The sequence below is a fragment of the Triplophysa rosa genome, linkage group LG22 (assembly GCF_024868665.1).
Source record: "Triplophysa rosa linkage group LG22, Trosa_1v2, whole genome shotgun sequence".
NCBI classification, from domain to species: Eukaryota; Metazoa; Chordata; class Actinopteri; order Cypriniformes; family Nemacheilidae; genus Triplophysa; species Triplophysa rosa.
In genome coordinates, this window is record NC_079911.1 from 16865964 (window position 1) to 16884254 (window position 18291).

General features: G+C 39.0%; 3 protein-coding genes across 4 annotated transcripts; 2 read left to right on the forward strand and 1 right to left on the reverse strand.

Moving 5' to 3' along the window:
* Positions 1-5897: 5897 nt before the first annotated feature.
* On the forward strand, positions 5898-8789 carry hmgn1b (high mobility group nucleosome binding domain 1b). The gene is made up of 6 exons (XM_057321180.1): positions 5898-6127; positions 7268-7294; positions 7393-7422; positions 7520-7555; positions 7642-7752; positions 7842-8789. Exons 1-6 carry the CDS (start codon positions 6110-6112, stop codon positions 7884-7886), a joined length of 267 nt encoding a protein of 88 aa, XP_057177163.1. The 5' UTR covers positions 5898-6109; the 3' UTR covers positions 7887-8789.
* Positions 8790-10335: 1546 nt separating this feature from the next.
* On the forward strand, positions 10336-15876 carry mipepb (mitochondrial intermediate peptidase b). Of its 2 annotated transcripts, none has more exons than XM_057321000.1 (19): positions 10336-10620; positions 10917-11090; positions 11277-11365; positions 11432-11518; positions 11686-11749; positions 11857-12039; positions 12328-12484; positions 12672-12720; positions 13175-13235; positions 13325-13377; positions 13461-13614; positions 14016-14093; positions 14277-14481; positions 14584-14693; positions 14805-14879; positions 15006-15122; positions 15200-15321; positions 15428-15501; positions 15586-15876. In XM_057321000.1, the coding sequence occupies exons 1-19, from the start codon at positions 10495-10497 to the stop codon at positions 15669-15671; spliced, it is 2064 nt and encodes a 687-aa protein (XP_057176983.1). In that variant the 5' UTR covers positions 10336-10494; the 3' UTR covers positions 15672-15876. The 2 variants fall into 2 exon arrangements, with proteins under 2 accessions (XP_057176983.1, XP_057176984.1); XM_057321001.1 differs by having other exon boundaries at positions 13488-13614.
* Positions 15877-16745: 869 nt separating this feature from the next.
* rps25 (ribosomal protein S25) lies at positions 16746-18000 on the reverse strand. The gene is made up of 5 exons (XM_057321455.1): positions 17895-18000; positions 17499-17591; positions 17172-17355; positions 16892-16990; positions 16746-16804 (listed from the first exon to the last, which is right to left on the reverse strand). The coding sequence occupies exons 1-4, from the start codon at positions 17895-17897 to the stop codon at positions 16896-16898; spliced, it is 375 nt and encodes a 124-aa protein (XP_057177438.1). The 5' UTR covers positions 17898-18000; the 3' UTR covers positions 16746-16804; positions 16892-16895.
* Between the last annotated feature and the right edge of the window lie 291 nt (positions 18001-18291).

The following is an 18291-nucleotide window of genomic DNA, read 5'->3' on the forward strand; positions in this document are numbered from 1 at the left end:
GTAACAAGACACAGAGTTAAGTCTGCACATACTTTTCAGTGTATTTTTAAAGCACTTACCCCTTTGCTTGTTTTTTGTAGTTAAGTTGTGGAGTAGGGACTTATTCAATAATGGTGGTGGGCCTATGGATGTCTGGCAAAACAGAAAGAATTGCAACCCACCTGATGATGAGATCATTGGATGACATGGTATAAAATAAGAGCTGAAACTTAGATTTTAGGATGATCTGAAGACATCTCAGCTTTGTTGTCTTGTTGGAACCATATATCTATTCCAGAACCCTATGTTCAAAATACTTTACCACAAAACAATGCGAAAGTATTTGGAGACAGGACGCTTTTATGGTCCGTGTAGATCGTAAAATTGTTTTAATTAATCGAGAAGTCTGAACGTTTTGCTACTGTCTACTTTAAATAAAGCATTCATGCCCTTTCCAATATGGCGGCGTTGACGTGCGTGTGGCCAGTGCGGATGATTGCACCACGAGAAGAGTAACCGCACGTGCCTGTGCGTTTGTCGGCATCTAGTGGTGAATGCTTAGAGATACATAAAAATGACAAAATAACCGTTTTTTTGGCTTGTGAAAGCCAGCTAATGATTGCATAGAATAGATCAAACGTGTCATTGTGCATAGTAATAAAACATGCAGGTATTCATAAGGACTTTGACCACCATGATCTGTTCTATGAGGTTCTTTATTTATTTTTGAGGATACACAATTAAATGACATTTTAATACATCTATTACATAAAATAACTATGTAACATTTATTTTGTCTCTATTTTAACGTCTAGTGCTTTGTTTTCTGAAAGGTGATCAATATCCGTGTATTACAAATATTGTATTATAAGCATGTTAAAGTGGTCTGAGGAGGGCGGAAGGGGGTTGTTTGGCCCTTATACACAAACAGCAGTGTACGCATAGAAAGACCCCTGTGCTCCAAACAGGAAATAATCTATATGGTGGGGGAGGGGAATCCCTAGATAGCCCTTGGCCCTGACCGCTAATACCACTACAGTGTTTATACCCACTGCTGTATCCGTCATTGTTGTGTAAAGTTACTGACAATAGATTCTTACATTAATTTCATTACTTTACCCTTCATTACACCAATTGTGTGTGAATCACTACAGTTTGAGGGAAAAGGTTGACTACAATAGAAAGTTGCTCAGCTATGATGTCATTGTTTTAGACACACCTCTAAATTGCCTGGGAGCTGTCAAGGGAGTCGGTGCGTCAATGAATGAAAGCGATACTTCACAGCGGGTTTCTGTAGTCAACTGTTAACATTCTCATAGCTACAGTTGTGTCGTGTGCTGGGTTCTCAGTGTATTTTTCTGCACACAAATTTGCCATCTTTATGTTGTTGTTTTTTTACATTTAAACTATGAATATTATTGTTTCTGTAGAGCCTGATGCTTACTATACAAAGGGTTTTAATCTGGGAGAACACAGTATTTTGATAGAATAGATACCGGAAATTCACTGTATGTCACTTTAAATGCAAAAATATGACATTTCAAATGATTATATTATGAATTTTTTGATTGAACGTATCCATATCCAGCTCTCTCCATAAGTCTCCTCCCCTCTCAGTGACCCCTTCTGCATCTCGCCGTTGCTTTGTATAATCTGGGCTTTACATGCACGTCCAGATGGGCGGCCGTTCATTCGCTCGAGGAGAAATCCACTTACTGATCCATATAGTCGCTGCTTTACACTTGCACTTCAAAAATGAGCTTGTTGCCGTCTGTGCTCCATCCCGGCTGACCACGACAGTAAAGCAGTGCTGAGGTTATTTAATCTCTCTACATGTACGATAACTGCTGTATTCTTTATCTAGGTCACTCACAATACATCAACCTCCGCTCAATGTTTCACGTTCAACCCTTTCAGAAAAACTAAATGGTTGGCACCACAAACGTTGTGTTTGCATGTCTGTGCAGGTCTGGGTTCGACAGCTTCAAACCAGAGCTGAATTCTGGTACATTTAGTGCTGAAGTTATTAGCTGTAATTAAAATACTTTTGTTTAGATTAAATGATGATTGAGAGGGAGGAAGATGTTGTGGTAGGATAGAACCACAGGATGTGTTGCCCCTTAAAGAGGCTTTTGTTCAAGCTACTGGAAATACCTCAAGGTGACCTAAGTATCTTAATCTCGGTCATCGTGCGCATCCTACTGTATCTAGTCTACCTACCCTTACAAAAAGAAGTATTAAATGTGCTGTACATGTGCTTCTTTTATTCGTGTACTTCTTTTATACTCAGTGTACTTTTTATGTACTTCTCAGAAATATACTTTATAAACTTCTTGACGTATACTGACAGAAACGTCTATTTGATATATAATAAGTAGTGTATCTCAATCAGAAGCTTAAGTAGTCTTCGTATATACTTGCCTTAGCCGTGTGTTTACTCTTCTTGTGTGCCTGTTAAATACTTATTTTCGCTACTAGTTGTTTACTGAGTGAATACTTCAATATACTTCACTGTACTTTCATAAACTGAAAATGTATTGAATTGGTAAACTATCAGAATACCTATACTGTAAGTTCACTCGAGTTACACTACAAATGGAAAGCAATTGTTAGTTGTGGACTTTACTACTGTTACACTTAAAGAATACATAAAAATATACTTTTATAAATTAAAGAGTGGGCCAATTTTCCAGGTATAAAAAGTGCACTAAGTACACTTTATTTAAGTACACCTCCATAATATACTTAAAGTGCTCTATCACATTAATTTTGTACTTAATATACTGAAAATATAGTTTTTCTTTTGTACTTCTATTCATGGTCCCTCAAAATAAATCTTCTTAGAAAGTACTAAAAACTTTTTTTTCTATATTAAATACAAATAATTATGTCAAAGAGCACTTTAATAGAGTACATTTAACACCATGTCTACACCGGACGCGACACACGGCGCGACACAATAAAAGACAATAGAACCCATTACAACCCATTATAATTTTACATTTTGTCCACACTGGATGCAGCGCTACACGACAAAAGACAATAGAACCCATTAAAACCCATTATAATTTAAAATTTTGTCCACACTGGATGCAGCGCTACAAGACAAAAGACAATAGAACCCATTACAAACCATTATAATTTAAAATTTTTGACCTGAGTTGCCTCAAGTTGTACTAAAATACAATACTACTTGTAAGTAAACTTACAGTCTTTAAGTACACTTACAAGTATTGATATAGTGTACTTAATACATAAAAATAGACTTTAAGTATACAAGTATGCAACAATTTTCTTACAATCATTTATCACAGCAACCATAGTTTCTGACAAAATACTATAAAACCGTGGTAACTTGCTATTATACATCATTGTTATCAAAAGACAAAAGAAAGAGATTCTGTACAAATGTCTAATCGGTGCTGCTTGCAAAGCAATGTTATGAATCTACTAAAACTTTGACACTGAATTACTTCACCCAAAAATTAAAATTCCTACTCACCTTCGAGTTGTTCCAAATCTGTAAACATTTCTTTGTTCTGATGAACACAGAGAAAGATATTTGGAAGAATGCTTATAACCAAACAGATCTTGCCCCCCCTTACTCATATTAGGAAAAATTACTTTATCATTTTTTTTCTGTTGAACACAAAAGAAGACATTTTGAAGAATGTAGGACAGCCAACAGTTCTGGGGCACTTTTGACTACCATTGTATTTTTCCCTACTGTGGTAGTCAATGGGGGGGCGGGGGGGGGGATCTGTCTGGTTATAAGCATAAATTAAGCATTTAATTTATACAGATTTGGAACAACTCGAAGGTGATTAAATGATGACAGAATTGTCATTTTTGGGTGAAGTATCCCTTTAACCTTCATCACCATTTGAGCAACAGACATCAATGATAAGCCTACTTCAAATAATGTGGCTTATTCAGAAAAATAGTCAAACTCTGATTTTTGTAGTGGTTAATGTTAAAACGGGCAAAGTATTCTGAAGTCAAGTCTTATATTTTAAAGTTCCCTGAGACAGTTCTTTGTGAAATGCACATGCAGAGCTGTGTGATGTAGGTGCATGTGACCATAACCACTGAAATAACGCTTGAGACCAAACAGGCAAACACTGAGGACATGCAGATAGTGGTTGTGACTTGTATGGACCTCACAGTTAAGTTTATTGTGTGTTTTCTCACTGTTATGCAACCAAATGTACATGCAGAGTGGTCTCGCCCTCATACGTATGTGAAGTGACTCAGGAGCTCAGTAATCAGGAGCCATACAGAATCACCTCTGTGCCGCCTTCCTTCCTTCTCAACTCCTGCAGCTGGATTTAAGGTCAAAGGTCCCCAAACGGAGATATGTTATCTGAAATTCAGCGGCCACACCCACTACACCCACCCCCATCACAACTGTGTATGAGCAGACACATGTGTATGAAGACAGGAGAACCCCATGAAGCAGGATCCCTAGAGTTTCCCTCCTGGAAGCACTGCCTATAGAAACAGAGGAGGGGACCAGGGGGAGAGGTGCTGTTGTCTTGCTGTGAAATCACAGTGGTCAGTGTTGATGAGGAGATGAGAAGGGGGGGGATTTTTTATGATGATGTGGATCCATGAACCAGCAGGAGCACTTAAATGTGATCTTCAAGATTGAAGATTCCACAACACAATGTCTAACATCAACCAGCTCAAGAATCCTGTATAACAAACCCCCACATTTACACAATGTTAAGAATACACATTGTAACATTTTCACAAAGAGAGATTTTATTTCTTATTTAGGTTACAGAGCCATGACACACGCATATAACCAAAGGAATATTACTAGATGCGTGTTGAAGTGTTATTGGATGGCTGTGCATCTGTGCATGTAGGGAAACATACCCCATGTGCATTCGCTGTATCCATGTGTTATTGTGTCATGCCATCGCTGGCATAGCAACTGTCATGCATCTAAATCAGGAAACATGCTCCGTGCTTTGCTGCATGCATGTAGTGTGCATGTGATGCACTTTATTCCCTGGTGGAAAAAACTTGTTATTCACTGGTGGAAAAACGTATTAAACATAACATTTACTTGATATGTCTACCAAACAAATTTAAATCGTTTTTAATTCCTCATCGATTTTCAAAAATTTGTGTTATTTAAAAATGGAAAAGGAGAGAAAGATGGTGTATTTCTTAGGACACACTTGCGCTGTTGCGCAGAAATGTTTTGGTGTCACACAACAGAAATGTTTCTGTGTCCAGTCGCCATTTTCTTCCCTGCGAAACCTTTACATGCAGGTCTTTAATAACACAACATCCCTGCGGTCCATTTCAAATCTAGTTCCTAAAATAACTCGCACACATCTGGAAACCATGAGGGGGAGAAGAAAAGCCTCGGATTGCGTAACATTGATGATCGAATTGCATTGCAAATGACTTTGGATTTATAAACATTTTAAGATTGTTTTGCTCGACAACAGCGTCAAAACCAATATCCAAATCGTTGCAAAAACAAATAATATCCCAACTGATTGGCATGCAAAAGTGTCCACACAGGTTTCTTGCTATGATTTGAAAATGTGCTGTGGGTCTCCGCGGTCCAATCACCGGGAGCGGGAGGCGGAGACTTGAATTTGATAATCCTACGATGGCGAAGGCTCGTCTCATTAATATTAATCGAGGAACAGACGGTCGCCCAGTATGCCTTTCTGATTGGCTGATTTGCCGTCGTTGGCAAGGGGGCGCCAGTCTGCTGGCCAATAAGCGAATTCCACTCGCAGTGATGCACGGTTCATGAATATTAATTAGAAACGTGATTGGACGCTCCATGAACATTCGCAAGTACCGTAAGCGAGGGATAATTAATATCGATGAGTTAAGTTTTCGCCATAGTACGGTTCCTATATTCGCTGTCAGGTTGGCGCTGTGAGCCTGTGATGAATTGAATAGGGAAGAAGAAGGGGGAGGTGGAGAATCCAATCCGGTTTGAGCAGGTTTTTGTTTCGGAGGAACATTAACGTCTTCCTACACTGTGATCCTACCTACTGTGTGAATCTTTAACTCACAGTGGCTGCTGTTTTTAACGTAAATCCGCGCATTTCTTACACCTTAGATTTTTTTGGGCTTGTTCTAACGATCCACAGCCATGCCTAAACGGAGCAAAGTAAGTAGCGCATTGGTTTCTTCATTTATCAAGGCACCATCTTTAATATATAATATGCAGTAATGGAAAAAAGGAAAGCGCGCGAATGCATTCCCTTTGCATACACGTGTCGTTTATTTTTCATCGTTTTGTGCGTGAAAAATACTGGTAAATTGGAACGGTTTGCGTGTAGTTTTGCGTTCTCCGATTTGTGTTTTAATAAACGCGTGTTTTGATTTGAGAAGAGGAGACTGGGATTTTTTTCTCCGTCGGAGTTAATTAAAGCCAGTGTGTTTCGCATGCATACGTATACATAAAACGTTAGCATTAGTTATATAACGTTATTTGGTATTTTTGTTTACATGTAGATCTCCGTCTACATGGATCAGACAAAGGGGGTGTAACGATTTTAGTTCGTTTACATGCAGCTCGCCGTCTCGCGCGCGGGGCGAGAAATCGTCGTATTGCATGTGTATTTTTAGACGCGCGATACTTATTTTTAACCACGGTTCGCTGAAATCGCACACGCATGAGTTATGGCTGTGCTCGGGTTGTAATGGCACGGGTTTTTTGTGTGTCATGGCTGCCCTTGCGATGATTTAAACTCTCCGTGGGTCTGTAGGCACAGCGACAGACGGTGCGATATTTTATCCTGCAGCTCTCAGCCGTACGTTAGGGATTTCATTTGTGCATGTAATTCAGCGACTAACGCGTATTTTTGTTCGTGCGAGTTGCAGATTATGCAATGGCGATGTTGCACATCAGCGCCGCTGTTTGGTGTATCCTATTATTCTGGTAGCGTTATATTCCTTAAACCTTTTCCCCTCGCGATGTTGAGTTTGAAAGTGAATGGCGGGAATGCAGCGGGGTCGGTGCGGCGAAGGCAGATCTCCATTAATCTGCGCTGGAGGGGGCGGTGCGCATACGACTGCAATGCAAACGGACGGAGGGGTGCAATGTGGGCAGGACATAAACACATGCGCTGCTGACTAGACTTTGGGAAGGCGGCGGCATTTATTATGACTGTCATGCTAATGCATTTTGATTTTCCTACATAATATATATAAGGTGTTTCCTTTAAACAATAAAATGTGTATTTTGTTGTGACCTTTGGTATTGATTCAACTTATTTATTGATTGATTTTATTTCCCCCCATATAGGCGAACAATGATGCAGAAGTCACTGAGGTAAGGTGTAATTTTTTATGTTAATGAGGTGCAGAAGTGTTTAGCAAAGTACATTATGTTTATTTGTTTTGTTTAACTTTTTCCTTGTTGCATTTCAGCCTAAAAGAAGGTCGGAGAGACTGGTAAATGTGAGTATTTGTGTTTTATAAGTGAACAGCCCTGCAAAACGAATATTTATATTGATTTATTAATTGAATTAATGTTTTATAATTCTTGGCTTTTTAGAAACCCGGACCTCCAAAGGCAGAGCCTAAGCCAAAGGTAAGAAAATAAAAAACAGGATGTTTGCCATCTTCTTTATGAATTATAACCTAGTAATAACTTAAAAATAATTTGTCACATGATAGAAGGCACCTGCCAAACCTAAGAAAACTAAGGAACCCAAGGAGGCCAAGGAAGAGGAGAAGAAGAAAGAGGAGGTGCCCGCAGAAAACGGCGAAACAAAAGCTGAGGATGAGGTGAGATGCAATGAAAAATATGAAACATCAGTGTGTTAGTGAATCTACGTGAAAACAGATCAAATAATCACTGCGATTATTTTTTTCAGGCATCGGCAACAGAAGATGGTGACAAGAAGGAAGACGGGGAATAACTTTGCTGAGGTCTCATCTTTTACCAGCAGTCCCTGTACCTCTTTTCTTGTACAATTCAGGGGAATATTTTTATCTACTATTTTCTAAAGGCAGGTTTTTTAGTAGTTTGATTGTAGAGACACATTTTTTATGGAAGAAAAGAAACATTTGGAAGTGATCTCATCGTATCCAGCGTTTTTACATTGGGCAGAAAAAACTACCATCACCGTAAATGTCGACAGGCTTTTTTACCTCTTTCTCTTAAAGCAAGAGATTGAGGGGCAGGTTGCAAGAATGTCCTTTACAGACAGCTGGACATCTTAAATGAGCTTGTCCGAATGACTAACATTCCATTGGCTCAATAAGGGATTTTATTTTTTGTTTTTGTGTTTGTAACCTGTAATATGTGTGTGTTTAGGGAGGGGAGGGGTGGGCAAATAATGCATTGTTTTATTGTTTATAAAGCGAAAGATTACTTGTAGAACGTTTGTAAGCTGTGTTCCATATGTTAACTGCAGTTCTTCATAATCATTTCTGTTAAATAAACATATTCTCTAGTACTGGAGTTCATGTCAGGCCTGTGCTTCGTGTGTATTGATTTAGTCTTTTCTGTGATAGTACCGCAATAAATGTGTATAACTGCTGTGAAAAGATTTTTGGACTAAGTCCAATGTGTGTTATGGTACAAATGGCAAACATGGGATGTTTACGACCCAGAGGTGTAGATGAGATGGTAAATTGGGGACAAATGAGTCATTACATGTAAAATCTCTTCAGCTGTAAAGCATTTCGACCAGCAGGAGCAATATTTTTGTGGGACTTAGATATCAAATATAAATGTACAGTTTCTTTTGATCATTGTTCATAGATGTATCTCTGTGTTATGGTTCGATAAAACAAGCCAATAAAAATCAGTTGTGATACCCTGTTGTCTTTGTTTCTAAAAATGATATTAGAAATTGTAGTGTTGCTATATTTGCTTTTTAGAAAATGTGTAAATCTCAAGTATAATATACTAATGCATATCACAGTAATGATTGTATAAGTAAAAGATTTCTCTGTAACACTTTACCATGAGGTTCCAGTCATTAACATCAGTTAATGCATTAGATGGCGTGAATTAACAATAAGAACTAATGTTAACAAAAGGCACCTTGTAAAGTGTTGCAGAATTCTATCCATATTCAGTGGTCTAATCATTAGTTACATTTGTGACAACTACAATCTGTGAATTTCTCAGTAATACATTTAATTTGTTCTATTATATGTAGTTTCAATACAGCTGACAGCTGAAACATTGTTTCCTCGTGTTCTAACAATGCCTTTGATATATGTAACTGGAAATGTTCAGTGTCTTAACTTTATTCCCCCTGGAAGATAGATTTGCACAAATATCATTTACATTTTAGGGTTATTACCAGAGAACAGCTGTATACTGTTGTGTAAGTACTTAATCACTAAATCAAAGGAAAGGCAGATGGATTTGAGCTCACAAACAGCACCTGTTAACACAGGATGACAGCAACAGTCACTTTGTTCCCATAAGAAAACAGAAAAACTGCCTAACAAGATAAATGGATAAGAGACTGTTAAAAACACATGGTCACAACGTGTGAACCTAGCAGTGATACCTATGCGTGACCTTTACCCCCACCCAAACCTTCTCTGCAATGTTTTCTCCAGCTCTGACTTTGATGACAACGTTTGCCATAGGAGATATGTTTATACCATACTTCAGCTCAGTGCAAATACGTGTCTGTTTTTGTGTTTGATGCTTTATTCCCGATTAAAAGTGTGGGATTCTAAATGCAATGCTGCTGGCTCTAGTCCTTTATGATAAAAGAGCCCACGATGATGGGGGAAAACACAACACAACAGAACAAAAACAAACCACCAGCACAGAAATAGAGGGATTTGTCTGTTCTTGTGTTACTCTGGAAAACAGAAAGATTATTTAAAAAAAAAGGTTTTCGTAACTGACTTTCAAATAGTAGAACTGGTTGTTATATTTTTATCGATTAAACAGTAATGTAATCAACTGGCTCAATGGTCAAGACGGTTTGCAGTAACGTTACGTTACTTGATCTGCGTAAAATAAAAAAGACGACTGTATATAACGTTACCCCCAATTAAGCCACAACAACAAAGCATAATCTCCGTGTGAAATATTTGCGTGATTATACTGTCAGCGACCACTGGCATGAACATCTTTTTGTCTTCTGCTTTGGAAGGATTTATTTACTTTGCTGCGCTTTACGTCACGGACGTATTTTGGCGACGACTGCACAGTTTCGTCATGCATGATTAAAATAACATTTTTAGCTAAATCTACCCAAATTATTTCTAAATGTATAAATAATTATATATTTACAGTATTTTAAGTTAATGTGTTATATATAATTGATTTGTTCTATCTTGTTTTCATTGTTGTTCCTCGAACGTGCTGAAGCGAAACTACAGCTGGATTTGTTCTTCATGTTATGTCAACCTACATCTGATCTCAGCAGCCGGAAAACTACGATTATTAATGTTTGCATAACACTACACGAGAGCCAGACTACTTTGCAAGTGTGCCCTGCAAAGTAAGCTGATGTTGAGTAATGTGAAGTAGAGATTCGTGTTGCAGTGATGCGCTGCGCTCGGCGCGTCCTTCAACGCGCAGACGCGCTCTACAGACGCGTCAACACATGGTCTGCTGTCGGAGCGGCTTTTAACACCCAGCACCGACGACTGGACAATTTGGAGAAAAATGTGGTATGAATTATAAAATATGTACAATGTTATAATCAGTGTATTATTCAGCTCTTGATCTTTTTCAGCAAAGTAGTTTGCCTTCTACCTCTGTGGGAGAAGGTCAGAAATTCGACCTCGTTTTATTAAGTGATATCTTTTTTCTAGAAAAGTTCTTTATACTCACAATTTGTTGTGTATGTGTCTGTATCTTACTTTAAATTCTGTGTTATTAAGTTTACTTAATTGCCATGACGGGTGGATGCTGTATTGATAACGTGTAGTTTATGGGGACACAATGAACGTCTCTCTCTTCTCAGGGTCTGTTTGGAGTACCAGAGCTCAGCAGTCCGGCTGGTTTCCAGGTGGCCCAGCGAAAGGCTCTCCGGGAAGCTGAGTTTCTGGTCCACAGAGCCTGCACACATCCTCCTGATGCCATCACCGTGGAAACGTTTGACCAGCTCTCTGACAGCTTGTGTAAAGTGGCCGACCTGGTAAGCTCAGCATTATCCACCGTTTCCATACATTGATTTTATGTTCTTGTGATGGAACAGAGTTCAAGTTTCAGATTCAAACCCTCCATTATGGGCAGCAAGCCACATAAGTTTACCTTTTCTTTCTTTCTTTATGCATTCTATTTATACATTTGATGAACAAACTAATTTGTATTTGTTTTGCAGGCAGATTTTATCAAAGTTGCTCATCCAGATGCTGCGTTCCGTGAGGCTGCGGAAAGGACCTGTGTTGATATTGGAACTGTTGTGGAAAAGTATGAATCAGATCTTCTGCTTTTTAATGTCGTTATGGCTTTACTTTAACATTTAACGTGTTGCAGACTCAATACAAATGTTGATTTGTGTCGGAGCCTGAAAACTTTGTTGGAAAATGAAGCCGTTTTGGCCACACTGGATCCAGAAGAAAGGTAGGTGCAATTCCAATTATCAGAATTTCTAGTCTTAAGCCTTGGCTGAATTTTTGTAAATCATTGAAATCCTCCTAAAAAAGCACCAATTACATTTTACATAACCAAATAACATTATGGGCATGCACTTTATCACACAATAATTTATTGTTGTGATGGTTTCTTAGGAGAGTTGCAGAGCTTTTCATGTTTGACTTTGAGATAAGCGGGATACGTCTAGATGAATCCAAGGTCAGTAACAACAATCCTGTAAGACCAAGCCATCTTATACAAAATGCACATAAGATGCCTTTCTATAATGACATTGATAATTGATCTTTATTTTTTAATCATCACAGAGGAAGAAAGCTGTTGCATTGAATGTGGAGTTGCTGGATCTTTCCTACGAGTTTCTGAACGGCTCTCAACTCCCAAACTCTATAGACAAGCGGGTTCTACCGGAACGCATCCGTCACTGTTTCTCCATAGACGGGAACCGAGTTCAGATCGGCGGGCTGTGTGCGGATTCTCCCAATGAGCTGGTGCGGGATTCTGTCTGTTTTGTTGCTTGAGCTTCTTGTTTAGCCATTGTTTGCAAATGAATGAGAGAGCAAATCCTTAACTCAGCTGTAGCGTGACAGCCACTTGGTTCTTTACTGCTCTGTTCTGATAGTGTAGCGGACAGAAGGGAAAAAATTATGCTAAATTAGAAATCAAACTTACAATTTATATGCACACATACTGATCAAAAATATAACTTGAATGCATACATGTAAAATGAAAGCAAGACTTTTGATCAGTAAGCTGTTTTATTTTCATCTCTCTGGTAGGTTCGAGAAGCTGCGTATAAAATCTTTTTGTACCCCAACACTAGTCTCCTGCTTTGTTTGGATGAGCTTCTGGCTTGTAGACATGAGCTGGCAACACTAGTGGGCTATGAATCATTTGCACACAGAGCTTTGAAAGGAACAATGGCTAAAACTCCAGGTAAAAATGGCTTTTTTTAGTCCAAGCACCATCTGCTGTTCCTGTAGCTCAGTTGGTAGAGCAGTGTGCATTCAATTCCCTGAGAACACATACTGATGAAAAAATGTATAACTCAAATTTATTTGAAGTCATTTTGGATAAACGTGTCTGCCAAAAGTAGAACAGATTTGCAAATGTTTGTTTTCAGAGACTGTGATGAAGTTTTTGACGCTGCTTACCGAAAAGCTCTCAGACAGGTACAGGTACAACCTTTGATGTTGTATTAAAGTCCCAGTGAAATTAAAAATGACAGTTCTTATTTTTTCATGAAATATTGCAGCATTTATAGTAAATAACTTATCAATGTGGGTCAAAATTCATGTACCCTCATAATCTTAAATTAAAATCTGAAAATGCACTTCCCCCCTGAAATAACTATCCATCTCAAATGAAGTAAATTAGACGGCTTGGGAGGAGCATCCGTTAACTCCTCCCCTTCAACTGTCAGTCTGCTGCCAGTTTCATTTCAAAATGCAACAGCTGTTTTTACACATCCAATCAATTCACAGTGAAAACGCAAGCCACGCCCACTATTTTTTTCCTTGAAATTCCTTTTCACTCGGAAATGTGTCAGAATACGCAATTAAAAACGATCGTACCTTCCGGTTCACGGGGACTTTAAGTTTTCATTTTCTTACTGTTATAATACAGGACATCAAAGGATTTCAAGGTGATGAGGGAAATGAAGAAGAAAACGCACATAACAAATCATGTAAGTGTTTATTTTGTGCACCTTGTTTTTCGTTTCACTGAGCAGTCGGAATGCATAAGACCTGTTATATATATTTTTTCATGTGCTAGGAAGTGATGCCATGGGATCATGCGTACCTCAGTAGTGCCATAAGGACGGAGAAGTATGCATTTTACATATATTTAGAAACATACTATTAAAGCTTCCTCTTTTCCCTCATATACACCTGTGCCGATGTGTCTGTAGGTTTAATGTAGATTGCGGCGTTTACAGCCCATATTTCTCTCTCGGTGCTTGCATGGAGGGTCTCAACCATCTCTTCACACAGCTGCTGGGTGTCTATTTCCAAGCAGAGGAGCCGAAAATGGGAGAAGTTTGGAGCGAAGATGTTAGAAAGCTGGTGAGCTCCTTTTTTCTCTGTTTGCTTTTGCTCGATATTCAAGATCAATCCTTACCCACATGGGATTGTTTAACCCAAAAATAATAATTCTGTGTCATTATTCGCCCTGTTTACTCTTTCGTCTGTGGAACACAAAAGAAGATATTTTGAGAAATGTCTCAGTGGTTTTGTGTCCATACGATGGAAGTCAATGGGGAACAATGTTACGTAATTGGTTGTAATTGGTTACCAACATTCTTCAAAATATCTGCTTTTGTGTTCTGCAGTAGAAAGAAAGTCATACAGGTTTGACAAGAGAGTGAGTAAATGAATTATTGAATGAAAGAATGATCAATTTTTGGGTGAACTATCCCTTTAATACACGGATAGGTGTCTTGACTGTTCTTTTGTCCTGCAAACAGGCTGTGGTTCATGAAACCGAGGGACTGCTGGGATATATATACTGTGATTTCTTCCGTAGACCTGATAAACCTAACCAGGTAAAGCTTACTGCTCCGTGTCCAACATTCAGTCAAATGGTTGATTGTGAGTAATGTACATTACCAAATGGAGATTGACACACATACTGTAGGTGAAATTCAACGAACATGTATAATTCTGATGGTTGATTTTGGAACTAAAATCATGCAAGTTTATAAATCGGACCATCACTTTCCGTATAGGACTGTCACTTCACCATCCGTGGTGGGCGGTTGATGAAAGACGGTGTTTATCAGCTGCCTGTTGTGGTGCTGATGTTGAGTTTACCTCCACCCAATGGAAAAACCCCATCACTGCTCACTCCTGCCATGGTGGAGAACCTCTTCCATGAGATGGGGCATGCCATGCATTCAATGTTAGGCCGAACACGATATCAACATGTCACAGGTTAGGATTCATTATTCGTCATATTCTAAATTACAACATTACGACATACAGGGTGAAACAACTAATAACTGGCCAGAATTTCATTGTGTGTTAACTATGAAGGAACCAGGTGCTCTACAGATTTTGCTGAGGTTCCTTCTGTCCTCATGGAGTATTTTGCATCAGATTATCGGGTTGTGAGCCAGTTCGCTCGACATTATCAAACTGGGGAGGTGAGCGAGTCTCCGCATGTAGCTGCTTCAGAGATTATTGTTAATGTATGTGAACGTCTATAAACTGTATTTTGGCTCGACCTTCATCTTTCGGTTATCTGTCATCTGTAGCCCCTGCCGGAGAGCCTTGTGTCCCGTTTGTGTGAGTCTAAAAGGGTCTGCGGTGCTGCCGACACTCAGCTACAGGTACATAAAACTGAATTGTTTGAATGAAGTCAGTGCTAAAATGAATGGAACGTCTGACTCGTAATTTCCCCCGTCTGGACATTTATCTATTTCTGGTGTTCTGAAGAAGAGCGACTCTATTTTCAGATTTTCTATGCAGCTTTGGATCAGGTTTATCACGGCAAGCCACAATACACAACCACCACTGACATGCTCAGAGAAATGCAGGAGAAATTTTATGGGTTACCGTATGTTCCTGACACAGTGAGTATCTGGACAAAACTGTCATTTCTAACTTTTGCTGAAATACAAGGCATTGCTTGTGTTGTCTGATGATGTAGGCTTGGCAGCTGAGATTCAGTCATCTGGTTGGTTATGGTGCCAAATATTATTCCTACCTCATGTCCAGAGCTGTGGCCTCTATGGTGTGGAGGCAGTGTTTTCTACAGGATCCCTTTAACAGGTCAGTGATATCCTCTGTAGGTTTAAACTTCTCAAAGTGTGACAGTCAGTCAAAACCTGATTATATTATAAAGGCCTATGGGTTTTAACGGAAGTTTCTTCCGCAGAGTTATGGGAGAGCGTTACCGTTGGGAGATGCTTGCTCATGGAGGTAGTAAAGAACCTATGCTGATGGTCCAAGGTAAAGAAAACTTCCCTCAGACTTGTGACTGTATCATAACAATTTGAGTTTTAGTTTTTAGAACGAGATATTTCTTATCCTCAGGAATGCTGCAGAAAACTCCAACTATTGAAGACTTTGTGGATGCACTAGTGGTGGATCTTGATGCAAATTTGAAAACCCAAAAATAAGACCATCACATGCCCCATGATGTCATTGCACCTTCCCCATCCAGCTGCTTTTTATACCTCATTAAAGTAATATATGAAAACCAGCTGTCACTCATGTATAGACATGTCTTTTTTTAATAATAAATACTTGTTGGTCATCATGATGCACTTGTGTAATGATGTTAAGCAAAATCAGTGTTCCCCGAAATAAAAATGTGCTTCCAGACTTAGAAGCAATTTTTCAGGTAATTTGTTGGTAATGCAGTGACACAGAATTAAATATTTACTTTGAAATGGTCGAGGGACAATTTCACAGACAATGCTTGGATAAAGCCTTAAAGACTGCTATGTGGCTTTTATAAACTGCCTTGAAAAACCTTACTGGTATTTGTCTCAAGACAAAACATATCAATACATTAACTAGATCAGTATATCGCCACTGTCCTTCTGAAACCTTGGATTTCCATTTCCAGAAAAACAGTGAGTTTGGACAAATGTAGTCAAAATTGAGAAGCACATTTTATTGGTTATCTCCACAAAACGGAAATATGAGGTTTCAGAAAGACAGCATCAATATAAAACATATCATTAAGCCACATCACCAAAAGTTGTTTTCACTTATGACAGTGCAAACATCCATTTTAGTTTGAGACTCGGCTTAAGCTTTGTGAAATAATGCTGCCTTCACATGCACATTATTGTTACATTAGTAACAATGCTTCAATGTTACCAAATACTTTTAGTGTTACTAAATCCAAGACGTTGCTTCCGGATTGAATTATTGAATTTCCGAGAGCACGTGAAGGCAGTAAAAGGCCTAAAAAGTACAAACCCATCTAGATGGCCAGCTATACAGAGATTTATTGTTTCACGATTTGAATGTAGTCCACCTGCTAAAACCTGACAATGCTTCAAAAGCTCATAAATAAAAATATCTTGCGAGTCGGGTGATGAATAAAACCTTTAAAAGAGACTTGGATGGATACCATCCCATTTAGCATTGTCAATTTAATTTGATAAAAGTGTAATGTTTCATTAAAGACACTTTGATTATGAGGTACATATTCATTTTTCTGAAGAAATACACACACACAATTCCATTTTGTTGTTGTTTATTTACCTATACAAAAACACAACGCAAGCCAGGGTGGGATCTGGGGGAAAAGCAGACAAATAAACCATTAGATGTAAAAAGGTTAAACTTATTGTGCACCACTAAACATGATTAAGTTGATAATCACCATGTTATGCTTCCTTCTCTGGAGGAACCTCATCCGTGCCCTTGGTGTTTCTGGTGTAGATCACCTGAGCCCTGTGCTTGGACACCAGCTTGATCAAACCTAACAAAAAAACATTAAATTAATACATTTATACACACCAGATTATGCCCATTATCACGATTCATGCCAATTTTCGTGTGATGATGTTAAAACTCCATGTTAACACCATTGCAAATGCAAAGACAAGCCTGGCACATTCGGAGCATATTTATACACATCATATCGAGCATCTGATCATCACCTTTGCCCATCAGCTCCTGCAGGGCAGCCCTGGCCAGCGAGCCCCTGATCTTCAGCCTCTCAGATACCACAGCGGGTGTGATGAGCTTGTAGTTGGGAACTTCTTTGTACAGTTTGTCATACGTGGCCTTGTCAAACAGGACCAGGTTGTTCAGCTTGTCCCTCACCTTTCCTTTGGACCACTTCTGCTCGGGACCAAAAAGTAAATTCACAAACCATGTTTCCATCAAAACACACCTCGTGTGTCAACTGAAGACCCCAAAACACAACGGTCACGAGCTTCGGCCTCTCTTTAAGAATAATAATACGTGTAACGTTCGTATTTTACCTTCTTCTTAGCTTTGCCTCCTGATTTATTGACGGGATCCTTTTCCTTTTTGGACTTGCCGGCGTCCTTCTTCTGCTTGCTATCCTTGGGCGGCTAAAGATCGAGAACAAAGAGCAATCTCAGATAAAACATTTACATTGACACTATTGTATTGTCACACGTAACATTTGTATCGCGTCCCACTGCGGTGCGCGCATGCTCGGGCCTCGCGCACAATGTGCGTACGGCACGGCAACCGTTCTCGCTAAAATATCTTACATATCAGCAAACGCGGGCTTCATAAGTTATATATTGTTTCTTCTCATGTTTTAAGACATCGGGCACGTGCTCTTATAACGTAGTAGGAGTGGGTAAAAAGTATTATTTTTAAAGGCATAGAATCGCTCGAGCACTCACCATGCTGAGGCGTTGCGAGCTGCGGAAGAGAAAGGAAGTGGTGCACGCGCAACGTCCGCTTTGTCCGCGTGCGCTTCGCCGCGTGTATGCGCCTCGTACAGAGGAACGTAGCTCTCGCGCGTGCTCTGCAGGACAGGAGCCAATTTTGCCAATTTAAGTTAAATACATTCAAAAAGAGAATTTTCAACAAGCGTTTTCAAACTTCACACGTCTCTTAATCAGACAAATAATACAATTAAAGTTAAAATAATCGTTTTTTTGTTGTTGTTGATTGTAAAATACTGCGAAAATGTATGGAATTTCAGAGTTTTCCCCAGAATTTTTAATTGTTTTATCATTTTTGTTGTTTTCCTAAATTTAATATTTTATTATTTTACTTATAACTTAATACTCATAA